Below are 25,062 nucleotides of genomic sequence, written 5' to 3'. Positions count from 1 at the left end.
GACCAGATTCTCACTTAGTTGGAAACGTGCCATTGGGAAACAAGATGTGCCTATAATATTCCTATCTGCAAATCAAGAGTTCTTTTGCAAGCTGTACTCTCTGTACTATTGCATATTAAAACAAAAGCTCTTCACTATCTATTACTGACTCATCAAAGGCCTGCCTTTCACTCTTAAAGGTCAGGTCCCTTTGGTTGTGTGTGTGTAAAGTTTCACCAAATTGTAGCCAACTTAAGGTGACCTCAGTCAGGAGCTTTCAAGGCACGTGAGAGGCAGAGGTAGTTTGCCATTGCCTTCCTCTGCAGAGTCTTTCTTGGTGGTCTCCTTTCCAAGTTCTGTCACTACTTAGCTTCCAAAATCTGACAGGATTGGGCAATACCACGCAACCTTCCCTCCGCATTTTGGTCACAAAAATACAATTGTCCTACTATATGTTATGAAGAATTCAAAACACACCCCAGCAACTGCCATTCATGGAAAATGGCAGCCAATACATTGCAAGGTGCCTTAGTATTTATGAACCTGTAGTTAGATCCATGTGCAATACTGACAAGACGCACTCATCAGTCATTCAGAGACTGAACTTCTAGAGTACTGAAAGGGGCATCTGATCCCTGAAGAATGACAGTGCTAGCATATCAGCCACACTGCTGGAACAAATATGGTTGCAAGCTAGCAGCTGGTGGATGTCCAGAAGGTTGGGACACGGGTACCATCAGGGAAAACACTAAACTGACATCATGCTTCTCTAGCAATTGCAGGGAACTCTATGGTTTTACCACTGAATTTACAGCAATTCCCATGTGATGTCACTTCTGGGTTTTTCTTGGAAGTGACATCATGCCTCTGCTCAACAGCCATGTGCCAGTGGGTAGCAGGAACTGGGAGAGGCAACTTTCCACCCCAGCCCAGGAGTTAGCAAACCTGGGAATAATGACTCCCCCCCCCCCCACACACACACATGTTCAGATGAGGACAGCGGTGAAGATCCATCCTTCCTCTAAGGTGGCTTCCTCCACTCTAAGGAGCCTTCCTCCAACTTCAGTGGTTCTCCTGTGGGAGGAAGTGCCACTTAAATTGGAGGATGTGTCCTTAGGCTTGTGCAACTTTGCTCATGGGAGTGGCAGGATGGGCTAGATCCAGCCCACAATTAACAGGGGCAGGAATCAGGAAAAAGGAACTGTCCTTAATGGTAAATAGGGAAAGTTGGAGGATATGTGGTTAACAGTCATCAGGTTTAAAATAGAGATTGGGGGGAGAGGGGTATGAATGTGTCAGGTGAAAAAAAATAGCTTTCCTGTCCCAGGTTTTGACACACTAAGAAGGAGGCTAACTCTCTACAGTACCTAAAGGGAATGCTTGTTCCCATATGAGTTAGCCCAACAGCTCTGGTCATATATCAAAGCCCTATGGGGTTGGACCCATGCAGCATTTCTACTGGTAAAAAGGGGAGGACAAGCCTTCTTTGACTACTCAAAAAGGCTATGATGAAAATTGTGGTCACCGCATGTTCCAAAGCCATGTGGCATAAGAGCTATGGTATGGAGGGGAACCGAATGACATCGAGTGGAAAAGCTTGCTGGATCTAACCCTCTGTGTATCCCCATCTTCATTTGTAGGGTGAATGTCTACCAATGGTGGCAGCTTATATATGAAAGCCCTTCCAACTGCCTAATTGGCATCAGATATTTTCAGTTTTAGGTGCTGGGTCAAATTTTTCTTCTTCGCTCAGGCACTTGACTGCTTGATTTGCTTCATTTTATTTGTTATTTTTTCCTCCACTCCTCTTTCTCCAAAGGGATTGCATTTTATTTTCAAATTTAATATCTGTTGATTGCAGTACCCAGGAGCCTGATGGTTGACAGCGGTGCATAAATCTATCAAATAAAATCAATATTTTGAAAAACCACATACAACTCTAAAACTTGGGATCAAATCTTAAGATCTGGCAAGGCTAGCAACAGCTACCCTGGGTTGACTTCCAGATAAATGTCCCCAGTGTTCAAGGGATGGCCCCACACTTCTAACGGCGCCTTGTCAATTTAATTTCTCCCCTTGAATTATTACTAATGATATTTACCTTTGGACCAGGTCACATCTTGATATGATTAACCATAGATCCACAGATGGAGACAGATTTACAGTAATGAAAGTAGCCGAGGCCAGCCCCAGCTGTGAGCCAAATTTTTTTTCAAAACCTCTCTTTGCTCTCACGATTATAGGAATGCATTTTGCCTGAGCTCAGAGCAATTTCCTAGTTTACCCTTATTAAAACGCGGAGAGGCCGAGCCAAGCACTGTGATTTATGAAACACGTGCTAGATTCATTAAAAACCTTAAAAGATTTAATACATTTTTATCAAGGCTTTAAATCTGGGCGAGGGTTTAAAAACTTAATGCAGGGTGTATTTCATCCCCGGCATCTTTTTAAATACTTATTTAAAAGCTGTAAAATTTGCATTGACAAATATTGCTGATATTTCATTGCTTACTGTTATAGATTAGAACAGAATTCTTCTGACAGGTTTGGAGTGTGTGAGTAATAGCTATCTGTCTGTCTATCTAGCTGTCTGTCTATCTCTACAAGGATATGTATATTGTATGAGGATCAAATTATTCTCTTTATTGCCATTTTAAACATCTTTTTGTTATAATGCATTCAAACATTACATACATGGACCAACTCACTAATATATTTCTATAGTCAGTTGCTGATTTTGCTCCTTCATTTAGTCAAGCATGCAGCTTAATAGAAAGATCTTTTTTTAAAAAAATTGCCTACATATTTGTTAGCAAAAAAGCCTACAGATTTGTTAGCAAAAAAAAGATCTTTGTGCCAAGATCTTCCTGTGGCATGGTGGCATCTCCATTCTGATATCAAATCAGTATCACTGCTTGGATCTGGCTGCTTACAAATGCACCCCCCTCTTACAGTTAAGCTAAAATTTGGAAGAAATTTGAAATCTACTGATCTTTATCCGGGTCCCTAGCTCAGGATCTCAGTCTGAATTTGCTGCATCTTTTGATAGCTCAGGAGCTAGGGACACTCCAGGAACTTAATTTCTAAACTAGCATGGCAAGAACAAAACCCAGCCGGCCTATGAGAGTTGTGAGTTGAATCCTGAAGAAGCTTTGGTTGACAATATAGGATAGCTCATTATGGCCTTTATAGCTGACTGTTTGTTCCTGTTTAAGAATCAAGATCTTTCAGCTGACTGGACCAACATCTGCCAAACAAATTAATGTGTCCCTGGACTCCCTGCCAATATTTCCATGGAAGCTACTGATGTGATGTGATATACTTGATTCATCCTGCTCTGACAGTACTTCAGCAGTTGGGATTGGATCACATTAGCTCAGATTGGATCTTTTCCTCTTGCAAATGGATCTCAGGTCCATTTGTGTTGTGCCATCGCGATGTCGTTGCAATTCCTTTTGCCAAAACATTCCCTCATTCCGTGGTCTTCTTCTGCCAAACCATAAATGCCATAGGAGATTTGTAAGCAGGTCACCTGATCACACATGGGAATGGAACTGCTGTATAATAAGCCAGACTTATCAAGGTCAGTACTGTTTACTTTGACTGGCAGTGGTCTGCAGGAACTCAAGGTAAAAGTGGGTCACATCGCCTGCTACGTGATCTCTTTAAATGGAGATGTCAGGGTTGCTGTAGTGTGAAGGTGGTCTGGAAGTGTGTCATGTTCTAAGCCATGGTGATCCCTACTTCCCAGGGCTTCCTACTCTCTTTGGACTGGTTTGGTGACCCTGGTTGGCGTGCGTGGGGGATGATCCCTAGGTTCAGGTGGCCCCAGTTGGGGTGCGCTCCTCCATGCTGGGGACCCACCAGAACTGTCCCAGGAAGCCGTAATGGATAACCAGCTGCTGCTCTTGCTCTATGGAACAGACTCCCTGATAGGGATGAGAAAGTACCATCCCTTGAAACTTTTTGGAGGCAAAGTAAGCTGCTTTATTCACCATAACTTTTAATGAAGGGTTGCTGAAGACATTTAATGGGGGGGGGGGGGGAGGGAGAGAGAGACACGGACTTTTGTTTGTTATTGTATTAATTGTATATTGTATTGGGAACCACTGGGTAAGATAAAAGGTTTTTAATAAACGCACAACATAGAATGGTAAGCTGCAGTACTGCAGTCAAAGCTCTGCCCGCGACCTGAATTTGATCCCAATGGCTCAGGTAGCTAACTCCAGGTTGACTCAGCCTTCCACCCTCCCAAGCTCAGCAAAATAGCCCCAAAAGTATTTCCTAAATTCTTTTCTACAGTGTGTGTCCTCAGTTCACACGTTACCGCGCACACAGAAAGGAAATTAACAACTTTCGCGTCGGGATGGCGGCTGGTGCGCGAGGCTAAAACCGTACCACCAGGGCCAGCTCCTTAGCGACCTCTGCTGGAGGCAACGCAGGAACTGCAAGGCGAAAAAGCGGAGGGCGGGGAGGGCGGGACCATTTAGCTTGAAGGCGGCGAGTCGTGATGACGTTGATAGAGCGACACCCGGAAGTGGCGGGAGCAGTAGGAGAAGGAGGTGGTGGTGAGTGCGAGAGGCGGAGGCGCTTCCTTCCTGCCTCACTCGTGGCTGTTAGACTCCCCAGGCGAAGTTCGCGTTTTTCTCCCGTTTGTATTCCTCCTGTTATTCCCCCACCCCGCCTCTGTCAAATGTGTGCCTTGTGATGCTTCTCGTGTGGAGCCATGCCTTCCCGTGCAGTCTTAGGCGCTAAGCCTGTTTAATTATCTTATTCACTTCGTGCCTCTTTGAGACTCAAAACCACGTGCCTCGTTTATGGCGTAGCCAGGCAGGCTTATTTTCATGCTTCCTTGTGCCTTTTGCTAGTCGCCTTCTGTTCCTGAAAGGAGGTGAACCGTACATGGAACCCTACATGGAAGATGTACATCGGTCTTATCTGTTTTACCCATACAACAGATGAGGCTTGGAGACTCAAGGACATTTAGCGAGCTTAATGGCAGGTTGGAGATTCGAACTTATACCCTGTCCTTGCCCAGCAGCCTAACCACTGTACAATATTATACTGGCTGTTGTCAAGCCTGCTTTAAAAATAAAAAAGGTCTTCCTTCCTTGTCCCAAGCCCCTTTTGTTCATCAAGGTGCATAGCCCTAAATTAGGCTTTTTGTGCATAGCTTAGCTGTCTGCCTGCTGTATTTTCCTCCCAAGTGTTCAGGAGTTCATGGTGGTGTATCTTGTTCTGTCTCAGTCCTCACAACAACCCTGTAAAGCAGGTGAGTCTGAGAGCAGGGTGCTGGCCCAAGATCAGCAGCAGAATGAAGCCATTTTCAAGGTTCTTAAATGGCAGTCCCCTCAATTAAACATTTAGAAGCTTCAAATATGCTTCAATGTATGATAATGATAGCAAGGCAGTTTTTTGTAGGAGCACATATCTGAGCATGTTGGAAAGATGTTACAAAGCTGTGATGGACTGCAGGTGTGCTGTAGCAAAACCCATTTTATTTTGCATGTCCTTCTGCCCTGTGTGCTTTCCTTTCTCAGTTTGTTTGTGGAACTGTCAAGCCTATTTTGTTTTTATTTTGTGTACTTTAATGCCCTGTTTCCTGGTATTCTCTTTTTATATTCTCCAGTGTTTCTTAAATGAAAATAGGGATGTGGATGTGCTTGTAAAACCAGTTTTGAAACTAAAGATAAGGCCTCTCACCCCCTAAAATATATTGTTCTAAGCAGTTCTCTGCTTGCTGTATACTGTATTCATTCCTTCAGCAAAAGTCTGTCCTTTGGTAGCTTCTGAAACAGGGTGTGGCCTTAAATGGATTATAAACAATTTCATTTAGCTCTTTATCTCTTCCAAGGATCTCATTGTTTCTATTATAAAACAGCTGCAGTCAGGCACTTGCAGTTGCATCCAAGGGGAGGGGTGGCATAGAAATCTAATTAAATACTATCTGAAGAACTCACTTTTAATTGCTTACTATCCGGAGAGGTGGTTATGTGTGGGGAATAAAAGGAAACTATTGTACTTGGGTTTAAGAACAAGAATTGGTTTTTTGTACCCAGTTGTTCTCTACCAAAAGGAGTCTCAAAGCGGCTTACAATCACCTTTCCCATAACAGACAACTTGTGAGGTAGGTGGGGCTGAGAGAGTTCTAAGAGAACTGTGACTAGCCCAAAGTCACCCAACAGGGTCCATGTGGCGGAGTGAGGAATCAAACCCAGTTCTCCAGATCAAAGTCCGCTGGTCTTAATCACTATACTGGCTCCTGTGTACCTGAGTGCATATATTATAATGTGTATTAGCTTTAGTGTAAATTAAATTGCTGTCCTCTGTCCTGTGATGTTCAATATAAAGTAGTTCTCACCTGTCCCCCGTAGTTGCTCTGTGCTGTTCAGAAATGTGTAGGCCAGTCTGTGGTTTGTTTGGTGTTGAGGAGAAAGTTGCTAAAATCTTGAGTGGAATCTTTTAAAAGCTTCCCCCACACCCATGTATCCAGGTGATGAAAACATCTCTGATAGGTCTTAAGTAGAGTTGAGGTGTTAGTGGCTAGGAACTGAGGAAGTGCTGTTCTAAGTCAGCCATTAATATATTGCATATTAGGGAACCACTTGGCTGCTCGTGGCTTGACTTTCAACCCAAAGCTACAAGATGTTTCCAAATCTGAAGCAGTTGTAGGTGAGGACAGAGTAACAAAGCTTGATAGCAAGGTGTGCTATGTTATTAAAACATTTCACTTCAATCATACACACAAATACTGCTTTACTGCCGACGGAAACCCACAGCATCCTGTGTCCTCTATTTAATCACTGCAGCAACCCTGTGAGGCAGGTCATATTTAGGGAGAGAATCTGGACTGAGGTCATCCTGCAAGCATCATAGCTCAGTGGCAATTTGAAACTGAGCCTCCCAGATCCTGGTCCAACACTCTGACCTCTATACCATGGAGGCTTCCATTGAACAAAATTGATGTAACGTATATAACAAAACATTTAACATAAATGCTTATTTCTCAGTTTCAGCCAAACCGTGTCATTTAAACAGCCCAGACTTGGCCTTTGGCATTTCGGTATCTTTCCATAATTAACTGTTTCTAATCAATACTAAACAAAATAATCTTCATTTTCAAACAATTCTTGAGGGAAATGCTGCAGGCTTTTTTATTGATGATAAAGCTGGGGTTTTTTTTAATTTCTGTGGCTTGGTCTAAGAGCAGTGTTGCTTTTTTTATTGGATCAACATATTTACAAGCCATAGAAAGCCCGGTAGGTTATTGACTCCTTGTGCGTTAAGAGTCTGTTTTCTGAAATGGCTGTTGCAAAACAGCCAGCTCTTAGTTCTCTTCAGACTCGAGACCACAGTCTTATTTAGTGGATTAGTTACACCCTGTGATTCTCCCCAGTGGGAAATCCAAAGTACCTTACAATGTTGTTCTCCCTCCCTCCATTTTATCCCTCCTTGTGGAGGAGGTTAGGCTGAAAGAGAGGGACTGTCTGACAATATCCCCGCAAGCTTTGCTGGCAAAGTGGGGATTTGAACTTTGGTCTCGCAGATCCTGGACCAACATTCAACTCACTGCTGTCACTGCCTCTCAGTTGTGAAGCACCAGACACTTGCTGTTTCCAAAGCTGCTACAACTTGCTGAAATGGATGTGAGCTGTTAGGCAATAACTGTAGCAGATATGTATTAGGTCAGCTGTCTGAAACTGCTGGCACTGTGAGTAAAGCTCTTTTGAGATCACTGTATGTGCCAGCAAAGGTAACTGATTTTTCTGTGGGTTGTGTGAATTGGCGACAGGAGAAGAGTGGTTTTCACCCTTTGGGGACATGGAATTCCCTTTTGACCCCAAGCAGATGTTTGTAGCCTTTTTTGAGTTTTCAGTGGGAAGTCACTTGAATTTACAGTCATAAAGCCACAGTCTCTAAACCTTCCTGTGCTTCCAAGACATGCTCTCCATTGATTTAAGTACTCTTGCTTTATCGTTCTGCTGTACCTCTCAGTGTGAAGGCAAGAAGTACATGACACCCTTATTCTCTGCATGTGATCATTAGCAGGTCCTTTAAAAAAAAAGGGGGGGGGGACAGCAACTATATGGGGGCTTGCAACCTAGGAGGTAGGGATGCAAGATCTACCCGAGGGCAGCAGCATAAGGTCTGATGGCCACGTCTCCAGAAGACGAGTTGCTGAAGGCAAGGAAAGTGTCTTTCATGCTGTACAAACTTCCAGAAAGTTTGGGTTGGCGTTCACTGGATGCACAGTGCCAGCCTAGATTATATGAGTCTAATCTGGGAATTAAGGGGCATTCTTGCATATAATTTCTTCCTCCTTTATCGAACCCCTGCACCCAAGCCAACCCCCACAAGAACAACAGGTTTGGTGTTGTCACAGCATGCCAGAGCACTCCAGAACTAACCAGTGTTCCCTCTCCCATTTTTTTTTGTTTCCTAGGAGGTGTTCTCAGGGATGAGTCAACTGGGTGCCATAGCAGCTCTAGCTGCCAGCTTGGTGGCTGCTTCTCTCTTTTCTGCAATACACAAGATCGAAGAAGGGCACATTGGCGTTTACTACCGGTACGTGCACAGGCTGGGTAGAAGCGCTGCCATACGGGTGTGGTGAGCCAGTGCATGGTAGCAGCTACCTTGTCAGCCCAGGTCCTGGGTCCAAAGTTTGCTTGCCCTTGTGAATCACTGGGTGGCCTCATGCCAGTTACCTGTCAGGTTTGTGAAGATGAGTGCTGCAACCCTGAACTTGGAGGAAGGGCAAGATGAAAGTGTTACACCTGTTTAATACACAGGCAGAGGATTCATGAGGACTGAGGAGATGATGGTAAGGGCAGCCCCATAGTGGATACATTGTGGTAGTCCAGCTTTGACTTTATAGCTGCATTAACAATAGTTGGTAAGTTCAGATCCAATCCAAGTTTGCAGAAATCCCATCAGGACACAAAGTATATATCATGATGGTGAGTAGTAAGTCATAATTAAATAATTCAGTTCAAATGTAATTAATGAAAAATGTAGTAAGGATTATAATTAATGAAATAATTTACTTCAAACTTAATACAGAGCACAAACAGATTGGAGATTCTGAAGACTGAGAATGGGGCAATCTTTATGATACTGCAAATAATCTGAAAAGGGCAGATGGATGTTGTATCACATACATTATTACTGATGGAAAACTGTGACGAGAGGGACTATTATACGGCGCTGCCACCAAAATATAATTTTTTTCCTTATAGCCCACAAAAACTGATTTTCACGGCCACCACCTCCCTTTCGTTTGGGGGAACACAGACACAAACAAAACAATAATAGACTGGAGCAGTTTTTAAAGATGAACAAAACTTAAAACTTTTATTGCTGGCTTAACAGAGGCTTCTCAGGTAACTTTGAGAGGTTATTAGCGTGATGGTTTCAGAGAAACATTGCTTTAGCTTGAAGGTTGCAGATATGTTACTGGCTTAACGGTTGCAGGCACTTCACTTAAGTTTCACAATAAACATGAACACTCGCAGGTGTCACTTTGCTTAAGATTTCACTTCCTAAAAGATGTTTCAGGAATGATGTTGCTTTGGAGGTTTTACTCTCCCTCTTAAAATAAGAAGACTTCAGTCCACTGTACCTCACCACAGAAATAAAACACCAAGTCTACGCCCTGTGGGATTCAGGCATAACAGCCTCCCTCTCCCACAATCCTAAAATTTGGCCTCTCTGCCTCAGGACTGGGCCTCCCAAGACTGGTGCTATCTGTGGAGGACAGACTGTTAGACTTTTAAGAGGTTTCCCTGAGGGCGGTCTCTCTCCTCCAACTCAGGGTTTCAGATGTTTCAAATAGCTTCCTCAGCTATTACTAAATAACAGCAGTGAGAGATCTGAGCGGATTCTCCTCACTCTGTTCACAAAAAGCACCCGAGGGCACACAAGCTCACACAGAGCCACAAAGTCAAAAAGACTCCAAGAACGTACCCCTCAGCACTGTTGCTGACTGTATTTATAGTACCTGCCTTTTTCTCTCTGGCCAATCAGGGCTGGCCAGGGCTTAACTCTTTCAGGGGCGGCTCCACCCTGTAACCTGAATGCAGGATAAATGCATTCGTCACAAAAACATACATGAGTGAGCTGTTAAAGCAATTGCATTGAATTCCTGGTGTGTGACACCGGGCCAAGCATTGTAACATTCTCTCATTTAAAATATGCACATCTCTCTCTTCTCTCTCTTTTTTTTCCCTACAGAGGAGGAGCTCTCTTGACGTCCACCAGTGGGCCTGGCTTCCACCTCATGCTCCCCTTCATCACCTCTTATAAATCAGTGCAGGTACCTTTCTCAGTGATCTTCCTGGAGGAGCGCAGCACACCCACACTGGTTCTCAATAAGTCATTGTGGTTCCCATCCCCTTCTGTCCCATCTAACTCGCCTGACTGCTGTCAACTGGGTGATCAGTTACTAGAGATGTGCATCCTTTATTTCTGTTCCAGGAAACAAGGTGTTCACACTGTCTTAGGGCAGAGAGGGAATGTTGTTTAATATAAAGGTAAAGGCTGTCCCTTGTGCAAGCTCTGGGTCATTACTGACCCATTGGGTGATGTCACATCATGGCAAGAACTAGGAAGACTATGCCTGCCCAAAATGTATCTGGCACCCATACTGTCTTTTCACATCTGAATAGGAGCCAAACCTTTCCAAACAAAGCTTTGTGCATTTTCCCAAGGCAGTTTATCTTCTAGATTCAGCATCTGTTGAGCCTGCTGAACGGGTTTGGCCCGTGGTTTTTTGTTGTTGTTGAGCAGTCTTTGGATGGAGGCTTCAGGCTGCTCTCTTGGCTCTGCCAAGGGCCAGATAAGGGCCAAAGGAGGGGGTAGCAGCAGAGTTAGTTAGTTTGTGGCTGAGCAAGAATGATCAAGAGGAGGGAGAGCTGGCTGGCCCGGATATTTGATGTATCCTTCTTGCACAAAACACAAGAAAGTATCAGAAGGCAGCCATGCTGGTCTGCAGTAGAGCAGTTAGATTCAAGTCCAGTAGCACTTTAGAGACCAACAAGCCTATAATTTTAGCCTTTATGACATTGTAAGCTGCCCTGAGCCCTAAATAAATAAGTATGGCCCCTTCTGCATATGCAGAATAATTCACTTTGCAGCTGAATTTTACTGTGCAAAATAACAAAATCCGCTTGCAAACAATTTTGAAAGTGCATTATTCTGCATGTGCGAAAGGGACCTAAGAGTTTCTGGATGTAAACCTTTGGAATCAATGCTCCCTTTGTAGCTTTCAACACCCTTTCTACCTTCTGACTGGGACAAAAGGACTCTCATCCCCATTTCTATTCCATGTCTGATGAAGGGAGCTTTGACTTTTGGAAGCTTATACCCTGAAACTCTATTTGGCCTCTACCGGACTCCAGTCTAAGCACAGAAGAAATGCTGCTTAGCTGAGTAGAAGCAAAACTCGCCAGTTCCTTTCTAATCCTTTTGCTTTCTCTTCCAGACAACATTGCAAACAGATGAAGTGAAGAATGTTCCATGTGGTACTAGGTGAGCCAAGACTTGGCAGTCTGTCCACAACCTACCTTTGTCCTCTCACAAACAAAGGCTGGCTTTGCATTCAAAATCTTGGTCTATTTCTCCTCACTTTCAGGATCTGGCTCAGCTCCGCAAAGCCTGTGGTTAGGAAACCAGCAGGGTTTGGAGGGATTTCCCCCCTGCATGTTCCCACTTATAAGAACGTGAAAAGGAGAAGAGCGAAATTAGGCCATTAAGCCATCTAGGCTAGCTTCCTGTTTCCCATAGCAGCTTGCCAGATGCCCACAAGCAAGGTCACAAAGCATCCCCTGGTTGAAAAAAAAATCCAAGAAGAGAAATGGCATAATGCCTCTAGGCTTCTTTGGAACAATACACTGGTATATCATCTCATGGTTCCAAAAGTTCCTGCTTTTTACAAAGGAAACTGAAGATCCCCATATCTGCCACTAGGTGGCATCCTCTCCTTTACTTAGGCACCCATCCAGGAGGTACTAATTGTTCTTGCGCAGACTTTAGCCTGCTGAGTAGCTGACAAAGGTAACTTGCTTTTAAGAATGACTGAAGAATCTAAATGACTTCTGAAGTTGCTGTGTTGTAATTTTTTCTAAATTATAGATTGATGGGTCAAATATCTAACTGCAAATTCATATAAGCGTAAGATGAAATGATCTGTTATTTTGGCCATAGGCCACTTCAAAGCCTTTCTACGTGGTCTGCAGGAAATGTTTGAAGCGGCTTGTGACTGAAGTAATTGATTTATTCCCATTGTTTTTCTATTTGCAACATTTTCAGAATCTAGCAGCATGTCATCTTATTGCTAATAAGAGACACCAAATTTTCATGTGGAATTTGTGTGTAAACAGTTTTCTTTGTTTTCAGTGGAACAAGCTTTGAAATGCTGGAGATAGACAACAGGTTGATTTTTAGAGGTGTTCTGATCACTCGGGTCTTATAACAGTTCCGCAGATTGAAATGACTGAAATGGGTGTCATAAGACCAATGGGAGTCATAAGGCCTGTTGCATCTTTTGAGAGCCCATCCATGCAGGGCCCATTAATTTCCAAACCTGGCTCTTGCTCTGTTCCAATCAAAGTGTCTGATTTAGTGCTCATCCCTTTTCTCCTTTTTTTGCAGTGGGGGAGTAATGATCTATTTTGACAGAATTGAAGTGGTGAATTTCCTGATCCAAAGTGCTGGTGAGTTAATGATGCCAGATTGTGCTTCCCCTCCTTCCTAGCCTGTGGCACAAAGACATGCGAATGAATTATTTGGGGTTTGAGTTACCACATTAGTGGGTAGTGACTGATGTTCCCGCTGATATTCCAGTACCCTTGTTGTGACTCCCACTTCTTCGCTTGCCCTTTAATCAGCACATTGGAATGCATGAAGGCTGTATTCAGCCATCTTAGATGAGCCATATTTTGTAACGAGAATGAGCCAAGAAGTCGTGGGCTCCCATCTTCTCCTCTTTTTGCATTGTGCCATGATTACAAACTTCTTGATTTGTGACACATCCCAGTGTATTGCTGAACAAACATAAAGTGGTGTTTATACCAAGTCAAACCCCTGGTCTATCAAGCTTTGACGCAGCAGGTCCCAGGGTCTCATACAGAGGTCTGGCCTCACTTGCTACCCACTGGAGATGCTTGTGATTTATTGGGGAGGGGCTCTGGCTCTTTAGCAAAGCATCTCTCTGCATGCAGAAATTCCCAGGTTCAAACCCAGGCATCAGCTGTTAAAAGGGTCAAGCAGGAGACAACCTGCCTCTTGGGGTGAGAAGGATTTGATGCTGTGTTCTCTGTTACCTGGCCCCAAATATATTCACATTTTTGTCATCTGCCACCTAGTGGCACAGAGAATAGAATGCAAGGAACCACCATCCCTGCAACATCTGACATTGGCAAATCTGTGGCAGGTGATATGAACCCCCTAACTCACTGTCCCCTTTCCCCCCTATAGTATATGATATAGTGAAGAACTACACTGCAGACTATGACAAAGCCCTCATCTTCAACAAGATTCACCACGAACTCAATCAGTTCTGCAGCGTTCACACTCTCCAGGAGGTCTATATCGAGTTATTCGGTGAGTGACTTGTTGCAGAGGAGGTTTGCTTACCAGTGGCATGTTGTAAGCAACTCATTATCTGACCCTGTGTTTCTTGCTAATCTGTTCAAACCCATTTGGCACCTTTATACTCTCTTTATCAAACAATATGGAAGGGAACATGCTCCATACTAGAGTCTGCTGCTCATGTGGAGAAGTGGGGAATCAAACCTGGTGCTTCAGATGAGAGTCAATTGCTATTAACAGTACATTGAGGATGTTCATGTTGGTGAAAAAAGCCTGATTTAGAGGCATGTGAAATCTCAGCCTGTGTTGCTAGCTTCACATAATCCTTGTTAAATCATGTAACTCTTTGTTCACTACTTCATCCAGATCAGATTGATGAAAATCTGAAGTTGGCTCTCCAGCAGGATCTGACAACCATGGCACCTGGCCTCATCATTCAAGTAAGTCAAAGTCATGGGAAGAGACTCTTGTCTAAAACTGGGCAGAAGATCAGAAAGCTGCAAGTTAGACTTCCTGTTGGCCTCCTTGCTTCTTTCATAGTACAGCTTTCTGTTTGCTTGGTGTTAAGGTCTGACCCAGAGGAGGGAATTTTAATGTTTTGTTTTGTACTGTTTGCAAACTTGGGTTCCTCTTTGCCCATCCTGGCAGTGCATATTTTGGGTGGGCTGTGGGTGCCCTTGTGCCTTACCTTTCATCAATAGCATTCTCAGTTCCTTGGTTACTCTCTTTGATAAGCTGGGGAAATCTTGGTGGTTGTTTCCAAGAATTGTGCCCTGCAGTGTCTACCCAAATAGCTAGCCCATTGAAGGGAAATCTGTGTGGCCTTCGACTTTCAAGAGCAGGTGTCTAAAAGAATTAATGTTTTTTGGTGCTTAAAACCTGATCAGCCTTATCAGCTGCCACTTGGAAGAGGGATTGTAGCCCTGATACAGTGGTAGATGTGGGTTAGAAAGTTGGATCTTGAAGGCACAGGGATCCTTCCTGCAATTGCTCATCCTCTGCTTTTATCTATTCAGGCAGTGCGAGTCACTAAGCCAAATATCCCTGAATCGATTCGGAAAAATTATGAACTTATGTAAGTATTAAGAATTCTCTTTGGCTGCTAGAATGGTGATAGCTGCTACAGTAGTGTAACTGAGTTGAAATGAATTACGTTGTGTATGCAAACTTGCAAGAAATCTCCTTTTCAGTTCCAAGTATGACATCCAAGTTGGTCTCCTGAGAGCCTCAGTTTATTTTTTAATGAAGTCAACAATGTGGGTTGTTGTTCGTGTTCTAGAATTCAGCTGGCTTATTTCTACATTGATGTTTCCAGTCGTGTCTTCCCTGTGTCTCCCTGAAATTCCAGAGGTTCATGTTGGTGTTCACAATAAAATGTTCAGATGCATAGCTATTTGCATAAATGCTATTTGCTTAATTATTTTGTGTGCAACATTTGAATTTTGGTTTGTTAGCAAATATTAAGAATTGTTCCTGAAGGAGAGGGGAATGCTGTTTTCTCTCTTAACTAAGATAGCTGTAGATTGCATAGTCATAGTTGAAGTATCCTTGAGCCTTAAGCTATCAGTCACAATCTGTGACCCACATGGACCAAAGTACATTACTAATCCTTTTTTGAACATGTGGCATTGGCTTCCACCTGAGATGAGAAATGTGCTTAGATGTCCCATTGTTTTGATCCAGTAAGATTGTTCTTAAGATCTTGGGCTAGATTTATTTGTCAATTTCCACCTGAATGTCAGCCCCATATATTAATCAATCCCAGTGAGTGCTTAGAACTTTATAGCCCCCTGCTTTAGTTTTAATGCTGCTGTATTAATGTGATACCCAAACAACAGGTAACGCTGTATGGAGCCTTAGGAGGCATGGGCTGGGCTGCTGATCTCTTTGGCCCTTAAGATTCTCCAGCATCCCACTTAGACTTGAGCATCCTTCGCATCTAATCCTGCGTCAGCAATTTACCTTTGGACCCACTTTGATCCCTCTAGGGAAAGCGAGAAAACAAAGCTGTTGATCTCAGCTCAGAAGCAGAAGGTGGTGGAGAAGGAGGCAGAAACGGAGCGCAAGAAGGCTATCATTGGTCTGTGTATATATATATATATATATATAAAAGCTCCTTATTTACAGCCAGCCACGTGTGACAGGTAGGGCATAACTTCAGGAGGTCTGAAGTCAGGCCCACTGGAGTCGAATGGTTAGGAAGAGGTGATAGGAAGGCTGGGTCACAAAAGGCTTTATGAAGGATTCCAGTTAAAAGGTATGGGTATCCATTGATGATTTTCTCCCATGGATTGTAGCCTGAGGCCAGGATCCTGTCACTTGCAATCCATCAAGCTCAGTTCATCCCACCAGGAAAGAAACGTGATTGATATAGAATACATAAAACTGACTTCTACTGACTCTGGCCACCTAGCTCCATACTTTCCTGGTTATTTGGTAGAGAAGAGCTTTTTCCCTGCACTGAACCCAGGACCTTCTGTATCCAAAATTCTAACACCGGGCCACAATTCCTCCTTAAGAGAATTGCTATGTTTTGGGATTATAGTTGTTAATATAAGGCAAATGGTTGGGAGCTCAAGAGCTCTCCCATAGGCAGTTGAGAAGTGCCGTCAACTCTGTACTAAAGCTTCAGTCTTATGGCAAGGCTAGATCAACCTCCACATGAAGCAGGACTTTCTCTTTCTCAGTCCCAGAGCTTTGGACTGCCTTCCTTTGCAGAAGTTGAGGTGGGCCTTCATCTCAACTTGTTCGTTCTGCCTTTTGGTTGCTGATCTGTTTCGAACTGGCTTATCCTGCTTCATTTTTGTCAATTCATATTTGAATTTTGAGCTGCTTTGGGATTTTGAGAAGCAGTAAAAATGTTTCAAAGAACAAAAAGTAATCTTTTCATCGGAGAGCTGTGGAAACGACTGGGTATAGAGATTGAACGTAGTTAGAAATATGGATTCACCCTTATAAAGAGAGAAGTGACTTAGACACGGAAGACGGGCAGGCAGTTTGCAATCTGTTTCTTTCTACTGGGAAGCTGGGCAGGTTCGTAAAAGCTTTTCAGCGGTCTTCCATTAGAAACATGCATGTGTGCAGCAGTTGCTTTAGTTTTGTCGGGTGTCTTATAGTAGCAAGAGATCTTTACAAAGACTGGAAGATCTGCCACCTCTTTACACGGAGCTGTTCTCTTCCTTTGCAGAGGCTGAAAAAATTGCACAGGTGGCTGAGATCACATATGGGCAAAAGGTGATGGAAAAAGAAACCGAGAAGCGCATCTCTGAGATTGAAGGTGAGCAGCTGCCCAGCTGGGGATTGCAAAACACAAATCAGTTCTTGGCTGCACATTGGGAAGAACAAAGTGGAAGGATTCACTGGGCCACTTCAGACTGCTGGTGGGAGAATCGTATTTTTTAATGTTTCCTTGTCTAGGAAATTTCCTGTAAGTTTTAAAAAAAATCAAGAGCATCAGGACCATCTTTCTCTTTGCTGTGCTGGTTTGTCTTGGGGGGGTGGGGGTGGGGGTGGCGGCATAGGGAAGCATTGAAGAATGTCATCCTGCTGTGATCTAAGTTTGTGTCTGGAAGAGGCTCTCTGTGTTTACAGGGAAGTAGTCTGGACCTGAGGGAAGGAGATTAGTCCGGCTTGCTTCCAGACATGGGATGGCTGATATAAAACAGGCAAAGTGTAGGTCTGTGCAGGTGATGCCAGGTTGCACCTTTGGTGACTCAAGTGATCTCTGCAATTAGCGTCTTTTTGAAAGCAGCAGCTGCATTTATGCGAATTGGTTCTTTCTCCCTCCTCACATTCTGGTATTGGGGGCTACAATCAGGAAGGGTGTCAGTCTGGTGGAAGGCAGTTGTACCTCCCAAAAAGAGGGAACCTCTGACAGGGGAGATGTTAGGCAGATTTGGTCTCGTGCACAAATACAGCAACTGCAGTGGTGTTTGGGAATGGCTAGTTATGTCAGCTTCCTGTCACTGTCCACTTGCAAGGAAAAACAGCATTCAGCAGTTTGTTCTGTGTGTCCAAATTCTTGGAGAAATCCTCCACTCTGTCTCCCTCTTAGGTAGCTCTGCTACCTTTACCTCTTGCAAGCATCCAGAACAGCCCAGAGTGTGGAAACTGGAACTTTGCATCCATCTGCATCACATGGACTTTCCTTCTCTGCCATTAAGATCACCAAGAACTTTGTGACTGTGACTTAGAGAGTTTCCTTTCTTGTTTTTGTTATTCTTGTTGTCATGCAAGTTCCCAGACATGGGTAAGGCCCTGCCGGGCAGCCTCCAAGCTGCGTGTCTCTAGATCCAATTAGGTTCATTAAGAGTCTTGTCAAGCTTTGCGGTGGCTCTGCTGGCGGGCCAATTAGTGGTTTACAGATCAGTGCTCTCTCATTAGGCAGTCCCCAGTAGAGCTCTGCTGGTTTTCTTTCTCGTAAAGGCACGTTGCCAGGTACCAGGTCCTTGATGCAGCTCCATAGGAGCTGGAGGCCCAGCCATACCCGCTAGACGAGGAACATTGGCTCTGTCCCAAACCATTCCAGCTGCCTTAACGAGCTGGCTGCGACTTGCTCAGCTGTCGGGGTTGGTTGCAGCTGCCCTCCCAGGATGCATGAACAGAAATGACCATCCTAATGGACTGATGTGTTTTGAAACAGCCAGACACCAAAGGACAATATCAGGCTGGATATTTTTAGAAAGGCAGTTATTGTAAGGATTGCTTTAACGATTGGGCTTTCTCAGCTCAGAGTTCTCAACGCAGTAGTTTGCAGCATCACTGAGTGACAGCAGCATTTCATGGCAGGAGCTTTACAATTTTGTGAATCGAGTTGGAATTAATCTGTTCCTGAAAAGCACCAACTGGCGCAGCATGATAGAGATGTTATGTTTTAGAGGGAGAGTCGGCATGATGCCCCTTCATGCTGTCCATTGGTGATTGATCCCCCGAGACATTTGAGAACAGTTACTTTTTTAACTGTAGAAGAAATTGACTTTGTTCTATAAAAACAATTCAAAGGAAAAATCCTGCAACGGATGAGTCTCTGCCCCTGGCCTAAACAGAGACTTGGGTCTTCTCGATCATATAATCACTAATGGCATAGCCGGATGCATTTCCCCTTGCAGAAGTCAAGTTGATTCTTTTGAATGTTCTGATTCCATGTTGTAGTCCTTCACAAATGGTGGTTCTGGGTTTTCCAGGCTTTGTGGCCACGGTCGGGTGACTAGCACCAAGCAGGCTATCCTGGCATTTTGCTTCCTTTCCTCTTTCACCTTCTCTGCCAACTATTGCCCATCAATATCCTACTATTCCCATCTTTTCCTCTTTTGGTGAATCAGAATTATTCCAGAGAGGGCGGAGGGCTGGAGTTTACAGTCAGGAGTTGCCAATCATGAAAATACTAATTTTTGAAAGTGCAGGCAGATTTTAGAAGCGAGATTCCTGGTCTCGCTTTGACCTCCCTATGTTTAAAAAATGTATTCTCTCCTGACAGATGCTGCTTTTCTTGCCAGAGAGAGGGCAAGAGCTGATGCTGAATGTTACACTGCCATGAAGGTAGCAGAGGCCAACAGGGTAAGAAACCCAGTTGTCTTGGAGTGCCAGGTGACCCACAAGCGAGTCTAGTTCTCACTGAGGTGGTGAACCTGTGTCTGGGCTAATTTGCATAATTGAATTGCACCTCCAAATAAGTAAATTTCCTGTTGATAGAAAACTTCCATGGCATGAAGATAGCCGAGCTAGAGATGTTCTTCTGATAACTAAATTTCAATGTGCGGGGTTTTTTCTTCCTGTATGGAGTTAAAAAGTTCTCTGGTAACAGACACTGAGAAGGACACCTGAGGCCACAGCAGTGGAGATCTAGTGCCAGACAGTGAAGACTATTCTAGGCTAGAAGGATTAATGATCTGATTCAGCAGTATATTTTGAATGCTGTGTGGGGTGTAGCAGAGGAAAGTAAAGCCCATATTCTGTTTCCTGGCTCAGTCAACACTTGCAGCTTTATCATAGTTGTAATTGAATTTTCCCATTCATGTTACTAGTTGCACCTTGTTATAGGGCACCCAAGCTTAACGAAAGTGGAGCTGGAAAGATTTTCTGCTGTGGATTACACTACAGTGTCCTCTACTAGTGATTGAGGCAGTGGGCAAGAGGGCAGAACTGGTGGGCAACTCTGAGAACCTTGCAGTCTTCTGAGGGCACCAGCTGCCACTACCTTCCAGTATATCTCATTTTTCTTGCACCTTGCCTGTTAGTTATCTATGCCACATGTTGTGACCCGACTTGACCTCTTGAAGTGATGAGAAAAGCAATCCAGGTGAAGGAATTCCTACTACACTTCTCTGGTTGAGAATGTCCGTTGCTGTCACAATACCATGGGCTCCTGACATGCTCTTTCCTTCCTCTCCTCTCCCTGCAGCTGAAACTGACCCCAGAATACCTGCAGCTGATGAAATACAAGGCTGTCGCCTCCAACAGCAAGATCTATTTCGGCAAAGACATTCCCAACATGTTCATGGACCACTCCGGGACCCCCTCCAAACCTTCTGAAAAGCAGTCCGAAGAACTGAGGGACGAAAACTGGCTCGGAGCGGGAGACAATCTGTGAGTCCAAAGCCGGCCAAAAGGAAAAGCTTGGCCTCAGTTTGACTGGACGTCGCAGACTCTTTGACAGTCTCCTTGGTGTGATTTCTCGGTCTTTTGGGGATGCTGGAGAGAACAAGCAGGCAAAACCTTCTTTGTCCTCCGGAGGCTGGCTGGTAGTGCACAAAAGGGTTTGACTTCCCCTGGGATTTCCAAAATTCTTCTTTCTCAGCAGTCAGATTCACTGTTGTGTTTCTCCTCATGCAGGCTGAGAAGGTGACCCCGTAGGCCACTTGAGGGTCTTCAGTGTTCCTCTTCTTTGGTTGTCTCTGCAGTCTGCTTCAATCAAATGAGCACCTTCGGTTTCATTTGGGGGGGGGGGTGTTTCAGGGGGAGGGTTAGGGTTTTGGAGCTGGAGAAACCATCCCTAGTCGCCAGCTATGGTGTCCCTTTGCATGCCACAGACGTGGTCCCAATAGGCAGGTAATTATGTTTCTGGTAAGTTCAGGCATTTTCTATCTCTGCTTGACTGGGCTGAGAGGGCTTTGCAGCTCATTTTGTACCATTTATGCACCAGACTGTAAGCTTAACAGTCAGGTGCTATTCTTTGAATGATCTGAATGATTGAACACTTGAATTTCGCCTGTAGTGTATGTTGCCGACGTACACACCCATCTCCCGGAAGGTGCTATGTGTCGAATTTAAAACACAGCTACACTACAAAGTCCAGACTTGGCACAGAAGCTCCTAGCATTAAATTGCCACACACTAAGAGCTCGTCCAAATGGTGCTTATTTTCAGATGCATCCATGTAGTGTGTCTGAAGTCCAAAGGCTTTCTGTCCGCTTCCAATTTCCACCTCCTTCTCCTAGCACGCACAACCAATGAGGGACAATTGCAAAAATCAGCTTCAAGGGCAGAGACCATTGCCTCTAACATAATGATTTTCGTCTCTAAAGGTGGGGGGGCTGCCATTTTTTTCCAAGAATAGAAATTCTGCATTGGGACACATAAATCTGCATACCTAGGAAGCTGGATGTGCCCTTTGAGGCTCACCACGCATTGCATGTATCCTGGGTTGTCCTGGGTTGCTTTTCTTTCAAGATGGAGGCTGCCTGATTTTTACCCTCCCAAGCAAAATTCATCGCATTAGTTGTTCACAGTGGTTTGGCTGGTAACTTGACAACAACATGCTCCTTTTGAAAAAAGCAATCAGCTAGCAAAATCTTGGAGACCCAGTTAGGACCATTGTTAGCCACATACATAGCTGGCATGCCATAAGTTGTCCTTGCATCCTCTAGGTAATCAACCAGCAATCAAATCCTGTGTTTCTTCCATCCCACGAAGGTCAACGAAAGCTAGCTTATTGCAGTGTTGGGGTCTCAGATTCTGCTTTTTTACAAAAGTTGCAGTGCTTTCCACCCATTCTGAGATAGTTTTGATTTCTATGGGGTGACTTTTTGAAGCGGTCCTTGAGCAGTGTCTTTGAAAGGAAACCTTTTGGACTGATCAGGATGCTTTTCTGGGAGCAGTCCTGTCAACAGGATTCAAATCACGGCGTCATTTTCATGTCTATTTCATCAGTAGTAAAAACATCTCGTGTGACACCCTTGTTGGACTGGCAGTTCTAAGCTGCATACTCTGGGATTACCGTCATTGGTAGAGTCTGCTTTTCAATTAGTTATTTTTAAATTGGTGGACCTGGAGATTTAGAAGCCTTCTCTGTATCTCCAACTACCTTATGTCAACCTGTGATTTGAGCAAATTCTGTGTCATACAGTCGATATAGCTCTCCCATGTTAAATGCATGCATTTGGTAGACTTCATCTCCAATCCTCAGAACATTTGAACACAGGTACTTTCAGGTGAAGACCCGTTGAAGCAAACAGACATAGCCTTGGTCATCCTTACTAAAGAGTTACACAGTTGGCTTGGCTTTAGCCAAGTGCTTCATTCTTGTGGCATTCCTCAAGTGGCTGACAGTGTTGGAATTGGGGTGGGTAGTGGTGGTGGTTCGCAGTTTTCCCTGTCAGCAACCTGAGTGCAAGCTTTTAAATTATGGACATATTAATTGTATGATGCAGCTTTTGGCATTAATGACAATGGTCATCGTCTCTTACTGCTTAAACAGTGCTGAAATGCCAAGGAGCCATAAACAGTTTAAGGTTTTAAGTTTCTGTCATTTCAAACTGTGGCCTAATTGGTCTGCCATCTGGAAAGAGCTACAAAAGACAGGCATCACCTGACTTGAGTCTGTTGCTTTCTCTTTTGCTGATTGGTGGGACTTCAGCATCAGTTTTCTACATTGTTGTTGGTTTAAACCACATTCTGTAGCTGCTTTAAATTCATGCAAAGTAAGTGACATTTTTCCCCTTAATTTTTGCTCAAGTGAAGGGTTATATTGGTTTGCAGGACCCTTTGGTTTGAAGATCTGAACTCTTTTCTAGCGTGGTTGCCACATCTTCTGGGCAAAGGAATTCTCACAGGTGGCTGGCTCTTCAGTCATTCAGCCAATCTGATAGGAGGTGACGGTAACATGCACTCCCCCCTACAGTGCTTTGCGGAGTGTGAGGGCACTGGTTGTGCTACCTTTGCCAAAGTTTTCCATCTTGCCATTTTGTAAAGGCCCAAGTTTGGCAGAAAATGGCCACAGGCAGGATGCATCTTTGTAACATGGAACTTTGCGGGGGGGAGCGGGGGGAGACCTGCTTGAAAATGTCCCAGAAACTTTTCCAGATGTAGAAATCAATTTATTACAAAGCTGCATCTCTTCAATAACTTTTTTTTTTGGTTTGGTATTCACAATTCAAGTGGGACATGCCAAATTCCTCCAAAGTTAAATCAAATCATGGATTGACGATGCTTGCCACTTTAAGAATGAATGTAGATGTCTGTCAGTATGCCATGAACAAATCATACGTGACTAAGTCCAAGAATCCCTCGTTTTGCAGCTGAGGTACAGTTCTTTATCCTTTAGTATTAGAACTTGGACCACACTGTTTGACTGAATGCTTAATTTTTAAAAAAAAAATCCTTGCTCCTAGAAAACTAGCAAGTCAGAGGAAATACCAGTCTAGAATGGAGAAATATTCAGTCAAGTTCCCACCTGCACCATAAAGGGATATAGCCTAGATACAAGTTTGCCATAATGACCCAGTTATGTATGAAGTTCAAATGAAGTTCATACACAACAGAGTGAATGAGAAGGAAAACCATATTGGTATAGCACAGCCATTTCTAAGCAAATAGAAGATTGTTTTCCTTTGCTATTGAGAAGTATGAACCTTGTTGAGTAATAATATTGCTGTGGACAATTAGCTTCACGTCCCTTGAGGTGTGTGTATTAAGAGCTGCCACGAGGCATTGCGGAGTGCATGGTAAACAGCACGCACCTCTTCAGAGAAATCTCATTGAAAATTTTGCAGGGTCAGTGGCTTGAGGATTGGAATGGTATGATTTTTCTGGTATAAGTTGGCACAGGAATACTTTTAATAACTCCATATGATTTCAGATCTTCATTCCTTACAAAAATAAGAAGGCACTCCCAATAACATAAGAGAATGCCATTTTTGACTGAATTGGAGTTTGATCCAGTTGTCAGGATGTCGCCTAGCCTTTATGCCTGTGTATGTGAATCTTCAGTGAACATTTCCTTCTTAAATCTAATCTGATATGAAGTGGGTACACATTAATTTCTTCTGTGAAACAACCCCAAAGGCATAGAGATGGGTTTGAAAAGGCGACAGTAACCATATATCTCTTATATCTTTGTATAGACAGAGGATGTACTTGTGTGCTGAATTAATGTATATGTGGGAGGGGTTGGTATGCAAGAAGAGACTTGGATCTATTTTGCTTTGCTTCCCTACCTAGTCTTCATCTGCTAGGCAAGACCCATTGCCTAGCAGCAAAATGCAAGAGGGTGTTAGCATAGCCACACATTTGGTCATCTGGGAACAAGGCATCAAATGCTAAGTAGGCCTTTGGGATCTTATCAGAACATTCATATTTCTCTTGTGACCTTCCTCTCCCCTTCCTGCGTAGTTTTTTTTTCTCTAGATGTTTCATTCATATCTATCAAAACACATCAGTAGTTGTCTGACTGCACTTCATTGGTACGAAACGTTCTTGGCCTGGAATGAAAAGTCTGGCATAATTTAAGCACTAAAAATTGCTCTATAGCTATCGATTGTGTCTTCTTTCTGAACTTTTTACTCTGACTTCCATACTGTAGATTGATGTCTAATACTGCAATAGAAGAAGCCACTTTTCACACCAAGATTATGCATGTACAAAAAACGTGAAATGTCCTGGGAAAACATTTAAACTTGGAGATTGTGGGATGTTGCTTAATAGTGGGTATTTCTTACTTAAAGCTTTTTTCTACTAGCCGAAACTAAATTCCAGCAAGCCAAAATGGGTTTTTTAATTAAAGTTTGTTAAACTGAACTTAAACCACTGTTCAATGAGAGGCAGCGAATAATAATGTGAAAAAATATTGGCCTATGTGGGTTCTGGAGAAAACTAAATATTGTCCGACCTGTTAGGTACTGAGAATGCAGAATTTTTATAAAGCCGAGCATTCTAGCATGACCACTGCTTTATTAAGAAGAGGAATCCTTCTACTTAGAGCTAACAGTGGGGTTCTGGGTAGTTCTTTATAATTCTTTGTGTATATCCATTAATTATGTTTGAACAAAACACTGAATTCCCTGCCCCCCTTTTTTTGTATGCGAGTTTTTCTAAGAAAAATTGAATGAATGTCAGTGAGAATCGATCCAGCAAATACGCTGCTATGTACTGATCTTTGGATTGTTCCTTTTTTGTTAAACTGTAGTATCTGATTAAACCACCCTATCAGTTTTGATTATTTATTGTAATGACCGAATAAAACGTTCTACACTTTTTAGTACCAACATTATTGTGTAGTCC

The 25,062-nt window shown here is 43.5% G+C and overlaps 1 protein-coding gene across 2 annotated transcripts; it reads left to right on the top strand.

The window, feature by feature from the left end:
- The first annotated feature begins 4,487 nt into the window (after window positions 1-4,487).
- Window positions 4,488-25,048, top strand: ERLIN2 (ER lipid raft associated 2). 2 transcript variants are annotated; one of them, XM_048512819.1, is made up of 12 exons: window positions 4,488-4,547; window positions 8,423-8,544; window positions 10,210-10,291; window positions 11,459-11,505; window positions 12,628-12,689; window positions 13,453-13,578; window positions 13,933-14,006; window positions 14,583-14,641; window positions 15,555-15,646; window positions 16,754-16,843; window positions 19,043-19,122; window positions 19,967-25,048. In XM_048512819.1, the coding sequence occupies exons 2-12, from the start codon at window positions 8,438-8,440 to the stop codon at window positions 20,153-20,155; spliced, it is 1,008 nt and encodes a 335-aa protein (XP_048368776.1). In that variant the 5' UTR covers window positions 4,488-4,547; window positions 8,423-8,437; the 3' UTR covers window positions 20,156-25,048. The 2 variants fall into 2 exon arrangements, with proteins under 2 accessions (XP_048368776.1, XP_048368777.1); XM_048512820.1 differs by having other exon boundaries at window positions 4,519-4,630.
- Window positions 25,049-25,062: the final 14 nt, after the last annotated feature.

Source organism: Sphaerodactylus townsendi, linkage group LG12 (genome assembly GCF_021028975.2).
Source record: "Sphaerodactylus townsendi isolate TG3544 linkage group LG12, MPM_Stown_v2.3, whole genome shotgun sequence".
NCBI lineage: Eukaryota > Metazoa > Chordata > Lepidosauria > Squamata > Sphaerodactylidae > Sphaerodactylus > Sphaerodactylus townsendi.
Note: the sequence above shows the minus strand (reverse complement) of the source record. Positions and strands in the feature narration are given on the sequence as shown.

Bases quoted from the DNA above. Each gene is read 5' to 3' on its own strand.
- ERLIN2 (XM_048512819.1), top strand. From the start codon at position 8,438: ATGAGTCAACTGGGTGCCATAGCAGCTCTAGCTGCCAGCTTGGTGGCT. The intron at 8,545-10,209 runs GTACGTGCACAG...TTTTCCCTACAG, and splicing joins CACATTGGCGTTTACTACCG to AGGAGGAGCTCTCTTGACGT. The intron at 15,647-16,753 runs GTCTGTGTATAT...CTTCCTTTGCAG, and splicing joins GCGCAAGAAGGCTATCATTG to AGGCTGAAAAAATTGCACAG.